The 20718-nt window shown below is 40.6% G+C and overlaps 1 protein-coding gene across 1 annotated transcript in view; it reads left to right on the forward strand.

Annotated features, from left to right (window-relative positions):
* Positions 1–19782, forward strand: part of AGK (acylglycerol kinase) — a 31467-nt gene extending 11685 nt beyond the window's left edge. The window contains exons 5-15 of the mRNA XM_048058513.2: positions 1087–1179; positions 2155–2187; positions 4160–4254; positions 6328–6397; positions 7202–7281; positions 9322–9379; positions 11317–11464; positions 12246–12343; positions 13163–13233; positions 17496–17580; positions 19315–19782. Of these exons, the coding sequence (XP_047914470.1) occupies positions 1087–1179; positions 2155–2187; positions 4160–4254; positions 6328–6397; positions 7202–7281; positions 9322–9379; positions 11317–11464; positions 12246–12343; positions 13163–13233; positions 17496–17580; positions 19315–19452 (969 nt within the window). The 3' untranslated portion in view covers positions 19453–19782. The remainder of the gene's footprint in view (positions 1–1086; positions 1180–2154; positions 2188–4159; positions 4255–6327; positions 6398–7201; positions 7282–9321; positions 9380–11316; positions 11465–12245; positions 12344–13162; positions 13234–17495; positions 17581–19314) is intronic.
* Positions 19783–20718: the final 936 nt, after the last annotated feature.

Raw genomic sequence — 20718 nt, forward strand, 5'->3', positions numbered from 1 at the left:
TGGTGCATGCCCATCGCTGTTGAAATTGTCAGTTTTGCCTGAACTTGCAGAATTCAGAAGCGAGGAACTTTGATGTGCTGTGGAACTCTTCAAATTAATTAAAAATAACCTTTTATTTTTCCACTAATTTTTTTTTCAGTGTATCCCCAGATAATTCAACATCCCCATCACAAAAGCAGAACACTGAGCTGTAATGGTCTGAATTAGCAGAGAAGTTTTCTTTGGAAAGAGAACAAAAAGTAAACATGAAGGGATTCTGATCTTTTTGCAGATTTTTGAGGCTGTGATATGTGGATTGTCTAGTAGTCACTATGTCTTGGCAGTGAAGTACCCTAATAGTTATCTTCCTGTCTTGGGATAATTTTGTAAGCTGTTGTTTGGTGTTAAAATGCTGCTTTTATTAATACCCTTTTCTGTTCATTGAAAATGTATAGCCCTAGCCTAAGACCAAAAAATGTTTTGCAAGAATTAAAACTGACACGTTGTAACTTCAGATCTGAAAAGTTAGCAAAACAGGGCTAGGCCAGTAACTGGGACTGTAACGTCCTTGCAAAAAGCATTCATTTTGCAAAAAAAAAAAAAAAAAAAAAAAAAAAAAACAGTTCTGGTGGTTTAGAAAGTCGGTGTATTCTTTACTGCTGAAGCAGCTGTCAGCAGCTTCCTAGCCTGCTGTTGGGCAGCGGCCTTTCATGTAGCTGATCCTGTATTTCAGGAGAAATACAGCACCTTGGCTGCTAAAGGTGATGGTACTTTTTTCTGCAAGAGTGTAGTTTGCCTGTGGTTTTATTTAAATGTAAAACTATTTGGAAATTTGATTATTGCTGGATAATCTAGATCCACCGAATGAGAGTTACTATGGTATTCTTTTAGGCTTTGTGTATGTGTGTTTACTTTTTATATTGTACTAGGCAAGGGGTTTGTTTCATAAGGTGAAGAAATTTCAGTGAATGTAATGTAAGAAGTATACGGTACTTTGTGCTTATATGAGAATAATTATTAAACAAATGGATAGATTTTTTTTTCTACAGAAGAGAAATCCTAGAAATAATCACCTGAGTTCTCACGTTTGTATTTCTGTTTCTTCAGACTGATTATGAAGGGCAAGCAAAAAAGCTGCTGGAACTGATGGAAAACACAGATTTGATCATTATTGCAGGAGGAGATGGCACAGTACAAGAGGTACTACAGGAGCTTTGTCCTATTTGTTGAGAATCATAGCCAAGCTGAGGGTGAGAAGATTGAGTCTGTGTAATGCGACAACAGCATCACAACATCTATTACTGAAGATTTGTCTATTTTAGCATCCATGTTTTCAGTCAGTGTTTTGAGCTTCTTGGAATAAGGAAACTCTGATAGCTGTTTTTTTGCCTAAAAGTGATGATGGGAGATGGGGTGGGGAACAAGAATGTTTGGCATTTTCTCATTCTAGAATGAGAAAATTATTTGAGGAGAAATGTTTCCAACTTTTCCTTTCTGTGTAATGTAGCTCTAATGGTTTAATTTTCAAAGTTTATTACTAGCCTATCTGTACTGCCCAGGATGAATGTGTGTTTTGTTGAGAGGGAATCAAATAATTTAAAAATTAAGTGGGAGTGATGCCAAAGCATGTTATGCATTTAATAAATGTCTGTTGTCAAGACAATTAATGACAGGAGCAAACTGCCAGCATAACTGGGGAGTACTCTCTTTCAAGGCAGGTTGTTTTTTGTTAAAGCATTTCCAGGAATGCTAACTACTGGCTTCATAAGGCAATGGCTAAATGAAGTACAATGACTTTAAGAGAAAGTGGTTGGAATACATCTGCAAATTTCTCCTGAGCTTAGAATTTATTATTCTTAATCACACACTGACCAGTTGCGGTTCTTGCATTTATACAGAAGGGATTTATCTGGGTTTATTCAACATTAAAGCATTTACACTGGCATCAGTTGTGGTGCCAGCATATACTCATAAGCACTCAGAACCCCGCTGTTCCCATCATGTTTGCACACTGAGCATGCATCCTTTCCCATGCAAGCAACAGTCGCATGTTCCAAAAGAGAAGCTGTTTCTTAAATCTTTTCCAAAGAATAAATTTGTATACGAATTTCACAGCTTTTTACTGTAATTGCAAAATAAAATTCTCAAAGATTAAGACTTTCCCATGTTTTTCAGGTCATAACTGGACTTCTCCGCAGAGCTGATGAGGTGAGGAAGTTTGTTGTTTTTAGAATTTTGTCCGTTTCTTAGGAAAAGTGTCTGTGTATCCACTGTGACCCCTTGGTCCCAGCTTTTTTTCTGCAGATACTACGGTTTACTAATCCCAAGCCAGCATGCTGCATGATAAGTCAGCCATGCTAGTGTCCTGCAATTCTTCCCATTGTTCTTCATTCCCTTTCTCACGGAGTGCAATGGCTCCCAAGCCTCATCTTTGGGAAGTTTCCAGCTTCAGAGCAGGGATTGTTGAGAAGCCCGATGCACAATTGTCAAAGATCCATAGACAGCTGTGTATGCTGCTTTGTTTTGCAGAAGCATTGGGCAAAAGTACTTGTTTTTCTTGTATTTATACAGGCTTGAAACTGAATTTGCTTATGGCTGCGCTCCTGTTGCTTTATGATTGTTTTGCCATTTTTTCAAGCTGTGAATATCTACCTGTGTAGATGGCTATGGAAAGCAAATTGTAACCTCTCAAGGTGGAACACTCAGAATGGAAATGAGAGAGATTTTTCTTTTCAAAGAGGGAGGACAGTGTTATCGAAGAAAGGAGGGGATCATTGTTCCCAAAACCTTCCGGCAAGAGCTGGCAAAAACTCAATTAAATGATCCAGACAAGATTACGATGATATACTTGGCAGCTAGAATTGCATCTCTTTAGGCAGTTGCTTTGTCTGAATGTGACAAGAGAAACTCTGCAACTATGCCAGTGTTTTTAAGGGGGTGCCAGCTGTATTAGTTCTGAGGCATCATTTTTTTTATTTTAGTATTATTGTAGATGATCCCTGAGACCTCTGTAATCTGAAGATTCTGGAAAAAAAAATTTAGAGGCTTTACTGGCTAGTTCTTCATCTCTATTTTTGACTTATTATCTTGATATAGTTGGGATTGATTTGCATAGAAAATTCTGCATCCAGCACTATTTTGGGTAGAGTACTGCAATGTAGTATTGCCATCATGTCTATGGCCAAGGAATTCTCATCCTTCATATCACTCTGTCCTACGAGTAGGAATTTGCAGTTCAGCCCCCTCACGCTGTGCTCTGCTTCCCTTTTCACCCGGGTATGTCGTACCACTGTTGTCTGGATAAGAAGAGTCTGTGCAAGGTATTCCAGAAGCATTGGTCCTAGTAGCCAAGGGAGCAGAGCCTGACCGCATGAGCTGCGAATGGCCTGTCTTTTGCAAGCTGTAAAGCAATTCTGAAGAAAATGAGAGAACGGTGTTTGAGGTGTGTTAACACTTGCAGGTGAGACAGAGATAGCAAGGGAGAGCAGGTGGGCATGAAGTGAGATAGATGTTATTTAGCCAGTGGGGATCTGCAGTATCCTGGAGCTGCTAGGAGCACCACCCAGGAGGGAGATGGTACATTGTGATATGCAGTGCTTTACGTTGATTTTCTGAAACATTCCACAAAGCACAGCTTGTTATGAGGTGCAGTGTAATAACTTGCTCCTTCGACAAGCCCTTTTACTGAACTGTGCTACAGAAAAATAACATGGTCAGTGATCTCCAAAAATTAGACCTTCTGCTGCTTCATCACTTGGATGCCAGAGGAACCAATTAATTTCCTTTCCTTAACTGAGAAAATCTCTTTGCCATGCAAGGGTGTTCTGTCAGATGGGGATTTCTGCAATGGTAAATGAGATGCAGAGCTTGCGCTGCCACCATCAGTATTAAGAAAGATGGCAGATTGCTGACAGAACCCATGCATTAGTTAGGACATGTCTGCCAACCTGCATGTAACAATGCTCGTAATGATTACAGAGAGCTCCTTTGTACCCTGTTGGCAGTGGTGGGTTCAGAGATTTGGATGCCATGTTCTGAGTCGTTGTGTATTATTGCCTCATTTAAGGAGGTGCCTGGCAGCTTAGTGCCAAAGGGGTGATATCAGACACAGCTGTGATCTCCACACAGAAAGCTTCTTTCAGCTGATGCAAATGTTAATTTACTCCCCTTATGTGTCCAGGCTGCTTTCAGTAAGATTCCTATAGGATTCATACCACTTGGAAAGACCTGTACTTTGAGCCACACACTCTACCCTGAGAGCATGAACCAAGTTCAGTAAGTATTACACCTTTCTGAAATGCGTATTTTGTTTGTTTTCAAGGAGCAATGCATCTTAGTAGTTTGATACTTTCTTTTTCTTCTATGTTGCATAGAAGTTGGCAGTCTCTGGCGAGCCTGATCATTCTCTGGACTTGCTTGTGTTAATGACTTCCAAAAGCTGACTAAAAATTTAAAGAAGGAAAAGTATGTATCATGAAAACATAAAATTCTTTACTGTGGCTAACTGCTCTTTGGTTGTGTGATGCTGAGTTTGGCATGTTTCAAAAAAAAAAAAAAAACTGATCAATAGAATCACAGTAGAATCAAGCCTGTTAGGAATATTTGGAAATCCAATAGCAAGGATATGAAAACAAAAAAAAAATCCTCTTTCCATCCCTTCTTCAGTTAAAGAATTCTGGAAAACAGTCCCCATGTAACCTGCTGTGTATCTGCACAGTAAGGCATATGAGTGCTTCTTTATGGGAAAGGTTGGATCCCATTACTGACTTCTTCAGAGTTTCTTGCCCTTCGCTGTGATGGCAACTGTCCAACAACCTGAATCTTGCCTATCAGCACAGTTGATATGACCCAGCCTGGCAGTATCTGTTGCCTGTGTTTCAGTTTGTTGCAAGGTTGTTGTGTCCACTTTTAAAATACAAAGTCTGGTCAACTAATCTTTCTTTTCCCCACACATTCCTTTTCAATTTACATTCTCCTCCCATACTAACGAATATATTTCTCGTTGCTACTGAAATCTGTTCACTCTGGTTCTCCCAGTAACTCATTAGCATTCTTCTTTGCGGAACCCTTGCTGGTATCCATCATACATAAAATCCACGAGCCAACTGGCATAACATCCTTCATTAAAACCACCAGAGTGCTTTGAAGCTCAGCAAGATGGGCAAGGCTGTAATCAGCAGCGAAGATTAAAATAATAATTTATATTTGGGTTCTAAAGAAGCTGATTGAAATGAGTGATCTTCTTGTCCCCAGGTAATGAACTGTGGAAGTTAGACTGCAGCATATTGCTGAAGTTGAAAGGAATTTGGTCAATAGGCTGCTTAACAACCTACACCAGTAACAGAACTTGACTTAAGAAGTGCAGAAGTGATATTTTAAGAAGAAATATTTAGGTTTTGGTTCCTTCATCACTATTAGATCTTTCCTTTGGAGTGTAGGAATTTCAGAGATCTTACAGAAAGGTATGAGTTAGGAGAAAAGAAGGCCCAAGGGGGTATCAGCTTCCTTCTCTATCCGAAGTGTGATTAAGCCAAGGGCAATTTCTGTTGTGGATTCACATAGGTATTGGGTTGGATCTGAAAACTGCATTTGGTTGTGGATTTTTTTTTTGTTTGCTTGTTTTCCTATCTAGCTGAAACACAGGAATTATGCACAATATGGAACTTAAATTTTACCCAACTTTGATGTTTTTTTTCTTCTTAAAAGAAGAAAGGTTTTACTGAAATACATTCTTCAGGGTCTGAAGCCACCTTTTATGACATGAAATAAGAATTGTCTTAACTAATGTCCACAACATAATGGAGACCAAAACAACGTGACCACTGCTGATAGGTAGATTTATGTTGATTAAAAACTTCAAGTTAACATGGAGAGGTAATATTGTCCCAGAGACAGTGAATTGAGACCAGTCTCATACCTGTCTACTTACCTCTGAGATTATTACACTTGCCACCAATAAAATAAAACCATGTTTCCATCCTTAGATTTATCCAAAACAGCAGGTAACTCTTCCTGCATGATCTGGCACTTCTCTGGAAAGCGTTGTCTGGGAAATTCCTTTTGCGTGTCAGAATTTTTCCTGCTTGTTAAAATGCAGGCTTTGTCACATGTTGCAGCCACCTAGTTTGCTTTCTGATTTCAAGGAGGTGCAGCACTTTGTCAGAGTTCTTTTCTTGGGGCTGTGTTGTGGTTGCTACAAGAAAAAGCCCCACTAGGATTGGTAGTGGGGCCTGCAGGATTAAAAAAAAAAAAAGTATCATTTTAAGGCGTATCCTTTTTCATTTTAAAGTGTGTTCTTTTCTTCCTACCCGTTTGTTTTCCTTTTCTTCCTTCTCTGTTGTTTTGCAGACATATTACTAATGCCACATTGGCCATTTTGAAGGGAGAGACCGTTCCACTTGATGTCTTGCAGATCAAGGTAAAAGCACCTGTTTGTTTGGCACCCAACATTCCTAAAACTTTCCTACTCTCAGTAGTTCTGTTTAAATAGACTAATTTTCCTCTGTTTAATGCTGTTGTGAGTTTCATGATATTAGCTTATAATATCAGCAGTTTGGTTGGCAGTCATTTCTCCACAGTATGCTGTGACATCAGCTGGTTTAAACTGGAGAAAACACTTGAATGCCTGAATGTATTTTTGGGAGGCTTAGAGAGTTCTGATGAATGCAAAACTTACTAACACTGATATTTCTGTAGAAATGGTGAAAGATAACAATAGCTGTCTAGGCTGATTTAATACATTCATACGTATTGTTGAATTAATAGCTTTCTTTTTTAAACTGAAAGATGTGAAATGGGAAAACTTTTGACTGTTCCCAGTATGTTTCCTTTTTTTAAAGTATCTATTATTTTTCTGTTGTGTTGTAGAACAGACGTTTCTGCAGCAAGAGCTTAATGTTGCTGTACAAGAGCACCTTGCTTTTGGCTGACACTATCCACGAAATTAAATGGCTGTTGCTGGGTGTGCAGTCAAGATCAATGAACCTCTTAAAATTTTCACCTTTTGTATTTCTCTCTGGGAGTAAATGGAATGTGTAATACCTAAATCCTGCTTAACCTTTATTGCTGTTAGCTATTTATCATACTTTTCCTGCAAAATTTCTCTTCTGGGATTAATCAGAAATCAGTTTTTATATAGAAATAATATTTTTCTAGTTTCAAAAAACAAAGTTGGAAAAAAGGTAAGAGAACGCAATTTTGCACTGTTTAATTTTCTTTACAGGGAGAAAAGGAACAGCCTGTGTTTGCAGTGACCGGTTTAAGATGGGGATCTTACAGAGATGCAGGAGTGAAAGCTAGCAAGTAAGAAAACACCATTCTTTTGAAGCTGCACCTTTTTTAGCATCTTGTCTAAAAAGAAATACCCCCCTGTTGCAAAGAAGTCTCTTTTGAGTGTAGGCTTCTGACAGGCAGAAGCACCCACTCCTTTTAGGTCTATCGTTACACGTAAGTGTAAGACATTTCAGGATTTTTGTCATGTGAAATAATCATTTATTTAGTGCTGACTATTTCTTAAGGTATTTGCTTTCTGCTTGCCTTTTGGTGCCCATTTCTGGAACTTCATTCAGATTGAATCAGTGGGAAAAGCTGTCCCGTGAGGAAAGTCTAAGTAAAGTAGTTGACCATTGTTTTTCATCAATTGCCAATGAAAAGATGCATGCAGACTCTGTAACTCAATTCCGACTAGGAACATCAGATGCAGTAGAAATGCCCTTCCATTCTTGCCAGGAATGGCGTGGATTGTACTGTCTGAGGGCTGTTTTCTGAATGCTAAACTAATAATTGTTGGGTTTTCTCCAAATGGACGTTTAATATGCCTCTGTCTGTGTATCAAATGACTGGTGTTATCTGGTGAAGTAGCAGCAGGGCCAAATCAGTTCACTTCTCAGACTGCTAGTGAGGAATTGCAGTACAGTCTGCTGCTGCACAGCCATAAGGAAATGAGGTGTGTTTTGAGAATGAGCTATCCGTGAGGAAGCAGGAGGTAGCAGACCTCAGGGGTCTGGTAGGTATTTGAGTAGGTTTGAGAGGTGATGTGGGATGGGAGAGATGCAGTATACAGCCCTTGGCTACGTCAGTAGTTGCTGACTTGTCTGTGTTGTGGGCTCTCCTAATCGCAGCCCCAAGATTAAGGAAGAGCACTTCTCTCCCCTCTGTGTTCTTACTAGGCTTCCTGCCCGTGCCCTGTTTTTTGCCTAGTGTTGGCCTTCACATCTTTTCCTGCAGCAGTCGCCTTTCATAGGAGTCTTGGACCGTGTGCTGGAGGTATGACAGCACCTTTTGTACTTGGGGCAGTGTGAACAACTTCAAACCTCGTTTTTTTCCACGAATGGTTTTGAGTGCACACAAAACATGCCCAGCTTGGAAAGCACTTCAGCCACAAATGAACGGGGGCTCAGTGTGCTTGAGATAAGAGCCCAGTATCCTTGTCCTCTTTTTATACTTCTCCATAACCATACAGTTTTGGTCCCTGTTGGTCTGTCAAAGAGGGGATATAGGGCTAAATAAATGTTTAGTGTGTTCCAGTACAGCTGAACTACAAAGAGAGTTGATTTGTAAGCCACAGTTCCAGAAATGTGTCTGGCTATCCCTTAGCTAAATATTATTCTGGTGGAAACGTGTGTGTGCTTTGTTTTTGAGGTTTTATTATTTTACAGACAATTTCATGGCTTGATGGGAATGGTGTGACTGTCGCATGCCTTAGTAGTTAATGATATCCTTACATCTTCAGTACTGTTGAGCTGATGGTGCTTAATGTGTTTTGTTGACCTTCTTTGATGCAAGACAGCGATCAAAATGTGTACCAAGCCTACCTAAATATAGTCACATCTTTAGATTCTATACAATATTTCATGGCTGACAGGATTTTTATTTTTTAAAACATTGATTTTGATCTGAGAGTACTTAGGGGCAGATGAATGTTTTCTGGTTCTGTTCACTTGCCACTTAAGGTGCTTATCTTTGTTTGTTTCCTTGTTTCCTCCGACCTTATTCTTTATGGGATATTGTGGAGGTATTGTGCATCCCACCAACGGTTAGACCACAGACTTTTAAGTTATTCCTATTTGTGTTTCATAACCAGGTAAAAATCTGCTACTGAGGTGTCAGGCTGCCTGTAGTGAAGATTGTATACTGCATTTTGGTAATTGGTAACTCCAGAAAGGGATGTCACTGCTAAGCTGCTGGTGGTGTGTAGATACTTGTAGTATCATGAAGCTAAAGCTGTAGGGGAGCACTAACTTCAGTGGCAAACAACTCTGCTGTAACTTGAAGCAAGATTTCTCCCTTACCCAGTATCATCACCTGGATATTTCACGAGTTCTGTCTGTGTTCTTTTTTCAGGTACTGGTACCTTGGGCCTCTGAAAACTAAAGCAGCTCACTTTTTCAGTACTTTTAAGGTAAAGAATAACTGGGGGCAAGTGTTTATAATGGTTGTGTGTACGTGAGAAATGAAAAGGCCGACTGTGCTTTGTATATGTTATCTGTATTTTTTTCTGAAGTTCTGGTAGCAATATATAAAATGGGAATGAAACTCAGCTTGTTGAAATACCTAGCGATTGGTATAGACTTGATTTATGAAGAGGTGAAGGGGAGGCAGAATACCTTTTAAAAATATATCATTTCTGAAGATCTGTTGCTGCAAGATCACCAGGGGGAGCCAGTAACCATTTTTGAAGCTGGAGAGCAGCAGTGGTGCTGAACACAACCATTAAAGTGCTCTGTCACCTTTTCTAAACAGGCTTTCTTATGAAAACATTTCATTCTGATTTATTCGTCTGGCAGAATTGTCTATAATTAGACTGCTCATGAATGTTGATAACCAGGCTTCCATGTGTAGTAAAACGAACATGAAGATTAATAGCTTTTATTTTACCTTTAACTGTTGCTTTAAAATGATCCTGGAAAATTAAAAATTTGACCTGCATGAAAGATGAGGCATTTTCATTCGCATGCCTTTCTCTTCTCATATAAGGAGCCACATGAAAAGGCTCTGGAAATACCCAGGAGCTGCAATGGTAGATGAGATTGTGCAGCCATGGAGTTCAGGCTGTAATGCATTCATGAAAGACTTCCACCCCACTCCCCATTCCCAAGAGATTTGAGATGATGATTTTGTGTGCTGGTAATCTAGGTAGAAACCTATTCTTCACCTCTCTCCAGCCCCTTTCTCACTTTTATTGAGGCCTTAGCCTCGGTGAGCAGCAGTGATAGCGAGTCTCACTGGTGAGTTATTCATTGTACATTTAAAAGATATGTTTAACCTGCTGAAGGTTAAAGAGAAGTGCCCACTTTTACTTGCTATTAAGATAAAAACGTTTCTTCCTGATCTCCCCCAGTTGTGCTCTCCATTGCTTTATGTGCCTCCTATGTTATCATTTCGTTAATTTGTGTAAGAAATGGCTCCAGCGTGTTGAGTTTAATCTTATCCTAGCTTTTCCTTGCTGCTGTGTGCTTTATCTTTGCTGGTTTTGCTGTAGCTCTCCTTTGAAATGGCAATACATTAAAAAAAAAAAAATCCTATTATTCTGTCCGTAAGTCCTCTATTTTAAGCATTTTCAGAAATTAGTTTTAAAATAAAATGAAAGAAAATAAACTTTGTCTCCAGCGTCAGCATCTGGAGGCTTTCAGGAGCTAAGGTTCTGCTGTAGGTCATCAATTTCTGGCAATGGATCTGAAGTATCGCTGAGAATAATGTGTTATTTCTTTTCCTCAGACCTTCATAAAGCTCACCTGACTTGCCCTAAGACCCGTTGTGTGCACCTGTCTAGGCGGGTGCTCTAATAAGGTCAGATCTCAATTGTTTAAGGTGCTGAAAGACAAAGGCCTGCCAGATTTTTGTGCCCCGTGGCTGCACACAGCACTGTTGTCTCTGCCTGTTTGCACTAGACCCTGTTGTGCAGTTCTCTTTGAGGTTCCCTTGGTGCCACGCAGAAAACAATTGTGCTTTCAGACATTAATGTTGACCTTGCCAGTTTTAATTGTTCTCCCTGAAGCAGCTGTGTCACCCCACCCAGCACTGGCAGAAAAAAAAAAACACCTCCCTTTACCCTCTGCTTTTGGTGGGGAAAGTACCTCGCTTCGGTGTAGGGAAGGAGTAGATTAGTAGACTTGGGAACTGGGGGTGATCTTTCTCAAGCTGCAGAGATGTCATCTCACATAGGAATCTGCAGCCTGAAGAGCCAAAAAGTAGGCTGAGGCAGTGGTAGGATCTGGGTAGCTCGGAACAAGTGGTTGTGAGCACAGAATAAGTAGGCTGGAGGACTAAGCACAATAAACAGGCAGGTGCTCAACAAAAGGCCCTCTGTCTTTTGTTTCCTTTCCATGTAAATCCAAGGAATGGCCTCAGAAACGTCAAGCTGATCTCATGTACCTGGGTCCAACTGAGAGACCTCCAGAAGAGCCAGAGGAGAAACCATCCAGACCTCCTTTGTATGTGAGGCTTTACAGACGACTTCGCTTATACTGGTCACCTCCCCCAAAAGGTGAGGTGGGTGTATTTTGGTGTAAAGTTACAGACAGCCTTTGCTTGTCTAATAGATCAGAGTTGTGGGTGCTTTTTTTGTTTGTTTTTTTTCTACATTACTTTTCCGCTCTCTTACTTTCCCTTTCCCCCCTTTTTTTTTTTAATTAACATTTATGTTGTGGCTTTGTCAAGATAGTTACAGTGGCATTTGCCAGAAATGGAAGGGGTAGTTCTGTCAGTGCTTGTGGTCTCATAATCAGAAGTGGATTTGTGAAGGAGCCAGTATGTGCAGTGGGCTCACAGTTGCTTGTTCCTAGTAGAGGCTTGTCACCTTCTTGTCACCTAGTAGAGGTGTTTTAGATAGAAGGAAGCATGGACAAAGGGACCCGTACGTGAGAACTGAACCCTGGGGATTTCTCCTATAGAAGGTATATGTTACCAGAGCATCCTGAACATTGGATTTTCATTTTTTTTCTGGTAGCAGCACTTCATATGTTTTCTAAATGTTCCTGTAATACTAGTTCAGGAGATTTGTTAATCCTTGGCATAAGGATTTACAGGGCTGCCAGGTAATACGCTTGATAGTCTTTCATGTTACTGTGTGAACGCCAGTGTGTTTTTTTTTTTCCTTCAGTACTCCCCCCCAAAAAACGTGATGTTTGAAAGAAAGAAAGCTAGTGGTCACAATGGGTCAAAGTGACTTTTGTGGCTGGCATTGATGTTTTGTGCTTCACAGCAGTGAAATGACAATCTGTATAAGTAAATTCCCTTTAATGTTATATTCTGTTTCTGATTCACAGAAATCCCCCAGGAGGCAGCCCCAGAGGACTGGGAAGAACTGAAATTATCCACCATTGAGCTTTCCATTGCAACTCAGAACAGACAGCTTGATCTGACAGTAAGACTGTAGTATAACTGGATTCCAAATGCTCCCTGCCCACACAGGTTTTGTTTCTTGCAAAACTCTCATTCTTTTGCCTGCTTAAATAATTCATTGCCCTGTGCGAGTAGGGGCCCATGATTGAATCTAGGAGTGGGCAAACTTCAGAGCTGGTGTAAAAGCACTGGAGACTTACGTAAAAACAAATGTGGTGAGATCGGGAGGAATCTGTATGACAAGAAAGTTTCACTAACCAAACAAAAGCTTTAGGGTTACCCAGGAGGAAACAGGGCGTTGAAGTGGACACTCCTTTCCTTCTTGACCCATGGGAGAGTGGAAATCAGATACATAAGTACTTCTGTTTTATCAACGGGTGCTGGAATGAAGCTGTGGGCATGAATGACTGCCTGGGAGTGTGTGTGGTTTTTTTTCCTCTCCTGACTCGTAGAGCACAGAATTAAAAAGAACTGGCACTAAAGAAAGGACAGGGGCTACAATGAGTTAGAGGACAGAAAATGCATGTGGTTGTGGAAGAGCAGAACACCTTCCACCAGACCAGGCTGCCCAAGGCCCCATTCAGCCTGGCCCTGAACACTTCCAGGGATAAGGCTTCCACAGCTTCTCCAGCTTCTCTGGGCAACCTGTGCCAATGCCTCACCACCCTCATAGGGAAGAATTTCCGAATCTCAAGCTGAGAAAGGAAAAAAGCATGAAATGCAGAAATGCATCTGCCTCCTTTTGTGAGGCACAGAACTGGGCATTTTTGCAGCATCATGGATGTGACATTTTGAAATGTTAACTGCTTCATTTCTGAATCTTTTTGTTGTTGTTGTTTAGCGCACTGAAGACTTCATGGATATTTGCATTGAAGCAGATACTGTCAGCAAGGGACAGTTTGTGAGCAGAGGGTGAGTATGGGAAGGCTGCAAACAGATGTCCAAATCTCTGTACAAGTCAGAATGTTAATTTTGAGGAGTACACTATGTTTCTCTCTTATTTTGTGCTGCAAAATTCCAAAGCAGAGGTCATCAGTCAGTAATGCTTCATGGGGGTTACTGGTTTTGTTCTTCAAAACTCTTAACTAATTTTCTCTTTCTGGAAACAAGGCAGATCAGTCTACCTTGAGTTCTTCCTAGCTTCTCAGTTTCCTATACCTTTCACCTTTTTCTTCACTGGTATTGAATGATGATGCTTGGAAAACACTGTCATAACCCAGAGCTTTATAGGCAGCCCAAAAGACTTCAGAGTCTTTTAGCCCTAGCTGTTCCGTGGTTTAAGAGAAGGGTCACAGACCTGATATGTTTGTGCTAGTGGTACCTGGATTTTTTAAACGGACAAGATAGGCCCAGCTTTTAAATGAAAGGCTCCCTTGGCTCAGTAACTACTCTGAGATATGAGGTCTGAGCTGGAGGAACTTTGGAAGATGTGAATTGAAACAGTGACTTTAACTAAATGTGTTGGTGCTCCCTGTGTGTGGAGCAAGGTGGCTGCAGGTATGAAGAAGCAGCATGTAGAAAAAGAGTGAACATGTATTGCCTTACTTATGCTTGGAATGCTGTCTTGTAATGTGCTTGTTTATCTGCTATCACCAAATACAAATCAGAGCTGCCTTTTCCAGCTCCTGCATAGTGTCCCACTAGCAAATACATTGCATCTTCCATTCAGTTTTTATTAGCAATTGATTTTCCTACTAAATCTAGTCCTACTAAACTCTTCCATATGTTACTGTTATATTTGCTAATGCTGTTTTCTGGTCGTAGAGCCCCCTCTAGTGAAATAAGATGGAAAGATATGAATACATTTTTATCTGGTTGTCATCACCCTAAGAGTTCCTGCATGTGTCTTGTTAATGATACTAATAGCAGCAGCAAGCCCCTTATTTGATCATCCCACGAGCCTCAGTGGGAATAGGATCTTCTGATGTGTGCATGCACAGTGGATTCGGATGCTCGCTGCAACTGCTTTTAAGTTGCATGAGCCATGTGGACCATATATGCTTGAGAGTGAAATCTTTGTTTTAAAGATTGCAGAAGGGAAAGGAGGAGGAGATTTTCCCGTTAGCAGCAAGAGGAGTTTGACCTCTTAAGGGGAAAATGAAAGAGACAGTATACGGGGTTCTTGAACACTTTGCTACCAGAAAAAACGTGGATGATTTTGGGTGATGTAAGGGAGAGGTGGTCAAATCTACACCTGGTGTACAATATCTCCCATGTGAACTGGACATGCTTCATGCAGTAGTGCGTCACGTTCTTCTGACTGCACTTACACTGCTATATGGAAAAAGCCTCTGATGAGTGGTAACATGCCTTGCTGGCTAGCTAATCAGAGGCAGTGCCGAAAGCTTTGAGCTGCTTTTCAAGCAAAGTTCAAAGAAACAAGGTCTTTTGATTAAACACTGCCCACAGTCTGTAGGTAACAACAAAAGAGAAAGAGGGGTGTATGTGGTGGAGCAACAGGAGGGACCAGTTACTTCTACAGAGAGGAGTCAGAACAGAAATAAAGTGCCCTCTTTTTGCAAGGCAAAATCAGGGTGTTCAGAGTGGCTCTCCACTGTGTAGTGCCATTTTGGAGCTGCATTTGAATCAAGCCCTTGTTACAGGTTCCCCCTTGCCTAGCACCAGCAGGGCTTGCCTTTGGGAATGTATGAAGAAGCTTTGTTTGTTTGTTTTGTTTTTGCTTGTTTTGTTTTTAAAGCATAGTTTTATACTCCCAGAATTTGGAGGAGTTGAGAATGTTTTTAGGGAAAATACTGTATCAGTACAGTTAACAAGTTATTTTTCTGTTGAAGAGGACACTGACATGATCTGGTCAGAACTGGTAAATCACAGAGGAAGCCATGCATCCTGCAGGGGAAACTACAGTGCAGGTTCAGGCATTGTGTTTGTGTGGCTGGGGGCAATGCATCAGAACGCTGGAGGGCAACCGCGGCTGTGTATCAGATTTGTGTGAACAAGAGCGTTTGCAGCAGGTGTAGAGGTGATATTTCAAATGAGGCAGGGGAAGAGCAGGTGGTTACACCGTAGTGTCTGCTAGAAAGTGCTGAAGGGAAGGAGAAGGGAAGCCAGAAAGTGTAGCACCAGTAATCTATGTCCTGATAGCCAGCTCAGATTCTGTGTGTGGAAACACAGAGAGCAGTCACTCCAGGGCATGAATGCAGTTGCCAGCTACAGTGTAGAAGACTTCTTTGGTTTTGTGTTTTTGTTACAGAATTTCACATCAGCTGCTTTTGAAGATGAGAACTAGGTTAAAATTGTGTTTTATCTACAGTAGGTTCTTTTTCCTTGTATTTTTGTAATTCAGTGTGTGGAGTAGGATAAGATGATCAATTGAAAATGTTGGTATTAGGCTTTGTTCTTGATGCTGTTTTGCTTTGCTGTCTTGTCTTGAGTAAGAAGCTGAATCGCATGGAAGTGATTCCTGATCCTTTAACACAGGGTCACTAGATAGGCAATCACTGCAGGAGAAGTTGTGTCTATTTGCCTCTCCTAGCATTCTCCTTTGACTAATCTTTAGTTATGTATCTCATCCCTGTTGAGCTTATCTTGATCCCATATTCACATTTATGTAGAGCCTCATTTACCTTCGTGAACCAAAAAATCTACTTGCTCACCAGAGTGCAGTATCTGGGACCTTATATGTTAAACTGCGAACAGATTAAACCTCGAGCAGAGAATCCTGCTTCTTGTTTGTACAGCACTGTATAAACTGACAGTATTGCATACCATCAATTATTTATAATTTATATTGCCAGGAGGATGTTTAATTCCTTCACAATCACTCATTAATCTTTTAGTATACACATATTGGATTAAAACCAAACTTTCTGTAGTTAATATTGCTTTTGTCCTTCCTTGCCCTTTCCTTTGGTGTCTTTGCTTTTCTTCCTTTGTCTTTGGTTATCCTCACCTGTTTCAGCCTTTCTTCTCATGCTTTCTCTCTGGGATTTTCTGGAATTTTAAAATGAGCTTACATTCCTCTGGGCATGGATTATTTGGTGTATAGGGTGTGTCTGACATGTTTTTGTGATTTTTTTTTTTTTTTTAACCGGGACAACATGAGGTTATTTAAATATAGTCTACTTCCATATCAGCCTACAGAATAGACAGAGTAGCTGGGGACAGCTGGCATTGCCTGTCCAAGAAATATCTGCGGTAACTGTGCTTGAAAGCTGTGATATATTAGCCACGTAACTGCTGTCCGTTTTACTGCCTGTGTGTTGCTGTCTGTCTGGAAAGGAGGCCAAATTGAGGGTGGGATGTGGTGTACCTTGTGTGAAAGGTGGCCCAAAGGGTTGCGTGCTTTCAGTCAGGAGACCAGGGAGAGGTCAGCATACCCAAGAATTTGTGTGCACTCTGCAGCAGCACGCTCTGAGAAAAGGAAGTGCACCATGCTCTACTTCAGTGGTTGATCCAGTGATAGGACAGCAACCTCAGATTTGAAACAGACCAAACTGCACTTGTATCACCAACTTCCTAAGACAAGCAACTGCCTTCTATGTGCCCCCGTTCAACATTAGCAAAGTAGGAAAGCAGCACTTCTCAAAGTGCTGTATTGTAACCAAGAATCTCACGGGCACCAGAAGAGAGAGAATAACGGAGAAAACTGAGTGTTCTATTTGGAATGGATAAAATGACAATCTGCAGGTTTCTACACAAGAATGATTAGAAGGAACTAGTTAGAAACCATGCTGAGTGGTGGTGATGTGAGAAGAGTTTTGGTCGCTTGGTTGCTTGGTTTGGTTTGATGATAGCCTAGTGGCTCAATATAACTGTCAGGTTCTTTTGGCTAGATTATTTTAGGCTGCTGGTGAGTTACATGGGTGCATGGAATTTGAGGAGAGGGTAGTCATCCAGTGTGGGAATTGTACAGTTCAGCATGTAAGTGAGGAGGACAAAAGCGTTATGAAAGTACAAGCAAATGTATTCAGTGAACCTCAGAGCAGAAGTTGGTTGGAGTCTGTCAGCGCATACTGATATGTACTGATTGCAGCAGAAGAGGCAATGTCTGTTTTATTTTCTCACAGTTAAGCCCACAAGTATTTGTATATGTATATAACCTCCAAGTTTACCAAATGCATAGTGATTTACCAACACATAACAATGTGTCAGCTCTAAAAATAGCTGTTTCTGACAGAACTTCCTCCTTACCTTGCCTCTTTTTGTTTGAACAGAAGTCAAAAGATACGTGATCCACATACATGCCCTGAAGGGAGTCAGTGCATCCAAGCCAGCAGATGCATCTTGCAGCTTCCAGAGGTAAGAAGCTGAGGGAGATAGGAAACTTTGTCATTTTATTTTTTGGTGCCAGTTAATGCCACACATTAAGAACTCCCTACTCCAAATCTGGGAAATTAATTACACAGTTGATGAGACACTCAGTTCCTCAGTTCAGCAATTCAGTCCCTGTCCAGGACACATGTACTAGAATTACAGACCAAGTGGTTTGCAAACTAGAGGGGAAGCTTTGTTCAGCCAGTAAATAGTGACAGAACTTCATATATACAGCAGTGGTGGTTGTAAAGGGTCTTTTACTTGCATGCATGGAATATGCATGCCTTCACCATAGTATCGAAGACTGAATTTCTCAGTTACATTTTACCCCAGAAGGGATTATGCTGTAGAGAAGAAGATTAAATATTAGAAGTGTTATGTAGACAGGGGAGGCAGACGCAAGACAGTGGGGCTCAGATCAACACAGGGAAGTGTCTTGAAACTTTGAATAGATGAAACTGAAAAAGAAGCCAAAATTGCATCTGCCTGAGTTGTTTAGATTACTCTGTTGTTGTGTCTTATAAAGAAGAGACTGTTGTGGCCTTGGGGAGGACTTTCTTGTGTTTGCAAGGGCGTTAAGTCAATCTCATAGATCATTTCTATCTTCAAATGATACAGAGCTCTCATACCGTTTAGAAAAAAAGAATTGCATATTAAAGGATAATAAAACATGCCAAAAAGTGAGAAAATCTGTATCAACCAAGCAAAAACCCTGAATTATGATGTAATGATGAGCCAGCATCCTAATACTTGCATCCAGTTAGTATCATGGCAGTCTTGCATTTCTTAAAGAATACTCTGGAGTGTTGAGCTCAGAAAGGGTTGTGGTATAAAATGAGCTCTTCATACTGCAGTTGACACCTTCAGAATATTTGTGCATGGCTCAAAGTAGTGTTGTTCTTTGAATCCTTGACCTAGATCTGATGAAGGAACCAGAGACAGCTCAGGTGAGTCTCACCAGTTTTGCAGAGAAGCAGGATACATTGATCCAGGTGGACTGCTGTGGATCTGTGATTTACAGGACCTATGCTACTTTCTCCAGTCTGAGCTGTTCTGATGTACCATCTTATTTGGAACTAGTTTCAGTATCAATGTGACATAGCCTTGCCTTGAGTGAGTGTAGCGCATGCAAAGCAGACACCAGATTTTTTTAAGGTCAACATGACATTTTGATGAATGGTTTTAATCATTGGTGACTTTATCAACATTAAAGAAAAAGCTCAGGAAAATTCTGCTGAGTAATTCCTGACCTGTGAATTACTTTGCATCTCACGCTTTGGATCAATAAATACCAAAAGGTGCTTGTAACATGGATTTAATAGGAATTATTTAACAGGCACTTCTGCAGATTAGCTTGTGTCACCGCTGGCAGACCACGAGCTAAGTGCATATAATTATAGTTCCAATAGCAAAGAATCTTTCAGTATAAACAATGTGGGTCATTAAGGCTCCCTAGCATTTAATTATCACCAATTAGCAACTAACTGAGGTAACATCTTATGCAGCAGACTCTTAATACGTTATGCGCAGTGAAGGATAGCCCTCGCTGTGTTGTTGAGACCAAATGGGCTGGAAGGCATGGGAAGGTGGTCATCTTGGTTAGCACGCAGCAAAGCATTCAACTGCAGCCAATTAGTAAAAGCAGGTATCAGTATTGGAGCATCACTGAAATAATCTGTTTGCTGTTTAGCCCTGATCACCACCGTTATCTGTACACAGGGTGCTGAGGGATCCTTTGGTATTGATAACGAGGAATATGAAGCTATGCCTGTGGAGGTGAAGCTATTACCCCGGAAACTCCGGTTCTTCTGTGATCCCCGAATGAGAGAGCAGATGCTCCGTGCAGCAGTACAGTGAGACTTCATGTCAAAGGGGCCAGTGTTCACCAGTCTTATCAGGTTCTCTTCAAGGCACATCCTCAGTAAATGGATTAACCCTACCAGATTAATGAGCCAATCGGCAATTTTATGCACACGGAACTTCCACTGAAGGTGGCTATTTGGCTAGTCTCAAAGGGGCTAATAATGCAAATTAAAATTCTAAGAATTGCATGTTAACTTGATGGCATTTTTTTTTCCTCCCCTGAAGAAGTCATCAGTGTTCCATTTACAGCACTGCAGGCTAAGTGCTGTGTGCCAGATGCTACTGCTTTAATGCAATTGTATATTAAAGTAAAATGAAAGCACACTTGTCCTTGTGTTGTAAGAGTTTGTCTACCTATGTATAAATCTCAAGAAGGCTGGAATCTTGGAAAAAATTGTTTTGGGGGACTAATGCGAAGAATGCATATGGAATGTTGGAATTGCCATATTAAAACAGGTAATTGGTTGTCTACTCTGTTGCAAAATAAATTGGAGATCAGGGACACAAAGCTTCAGAGGAAGACTGAAAACTTCCAGTATGTATCTTGGTAAGATACTTACGTCATCTTTTCATCTTGCTAGATTCAACACCATAGAGCTCCAGTTAATAACATAGTAGAAACATATTCCTTTGATTAAGTTTAGGTATGTTACACTGAAGCAAATTGGAGAATATCATCATTGACCTGAGGCTGTATGGAGTCCACGTGGAAAGACTCTTTAACAAGCCAACTGAGCTTGTAAGTATTCCTTTTATTCCTGTAGTAATATAGTACAAATGAGGGCATCCAAATAACTTTTTTTATTCGTTGTACTTGGTTGCTCTTCTCTTTAATGTAATCACTGCTCATCATTCCTTATGCAACCTATATCCCCTTGAGCCCCAGTTCCATAACATTTTTGTTGATTTTCTGAGTTTTTTCTAATAGCTTCACTTTTAATTGCTGAAAGGAAATGTTATTGACTTCATCAAGGTTATCTGATAAATATCATTTATTTGATTCTGCCTTGCTTGAGAACAAAAATAGATTGTTATTTTTCTGATGTGATTGCTGTTTGTACATAGCCCCCATGTCTAATCTAAGTTCATCTGTTGGTTGATTTGTTACTGTAGTCGAAGGACATTTGTGAATTGACTTCCAGTAACATTTTCTCTTTAATATGCAGCTTGGCTCCATGCTGCTGCAACAGCACCCTCTTTTGGAGGCTTGCTAAGGAAAAAAATGCTTTGGAGAGGAAGGAACAGGTTTGGTTTCTGAGT

The sequence above is a fragment of the Anser cygnoides genome, chromosome 1 (assembly GCF_040182565.1).
Source record: "Anser cygnoides isolate HZ-2024a breed goose chromosome 1, Taihu_goose_T2T_genome, whole genome shotgun sequence".
Taxonomy (NCBI): Eukaryota; Metazoa; Chordata; class Aves; order Anseriformes; family Anatidae; genus Anser; species Anser cygnoides.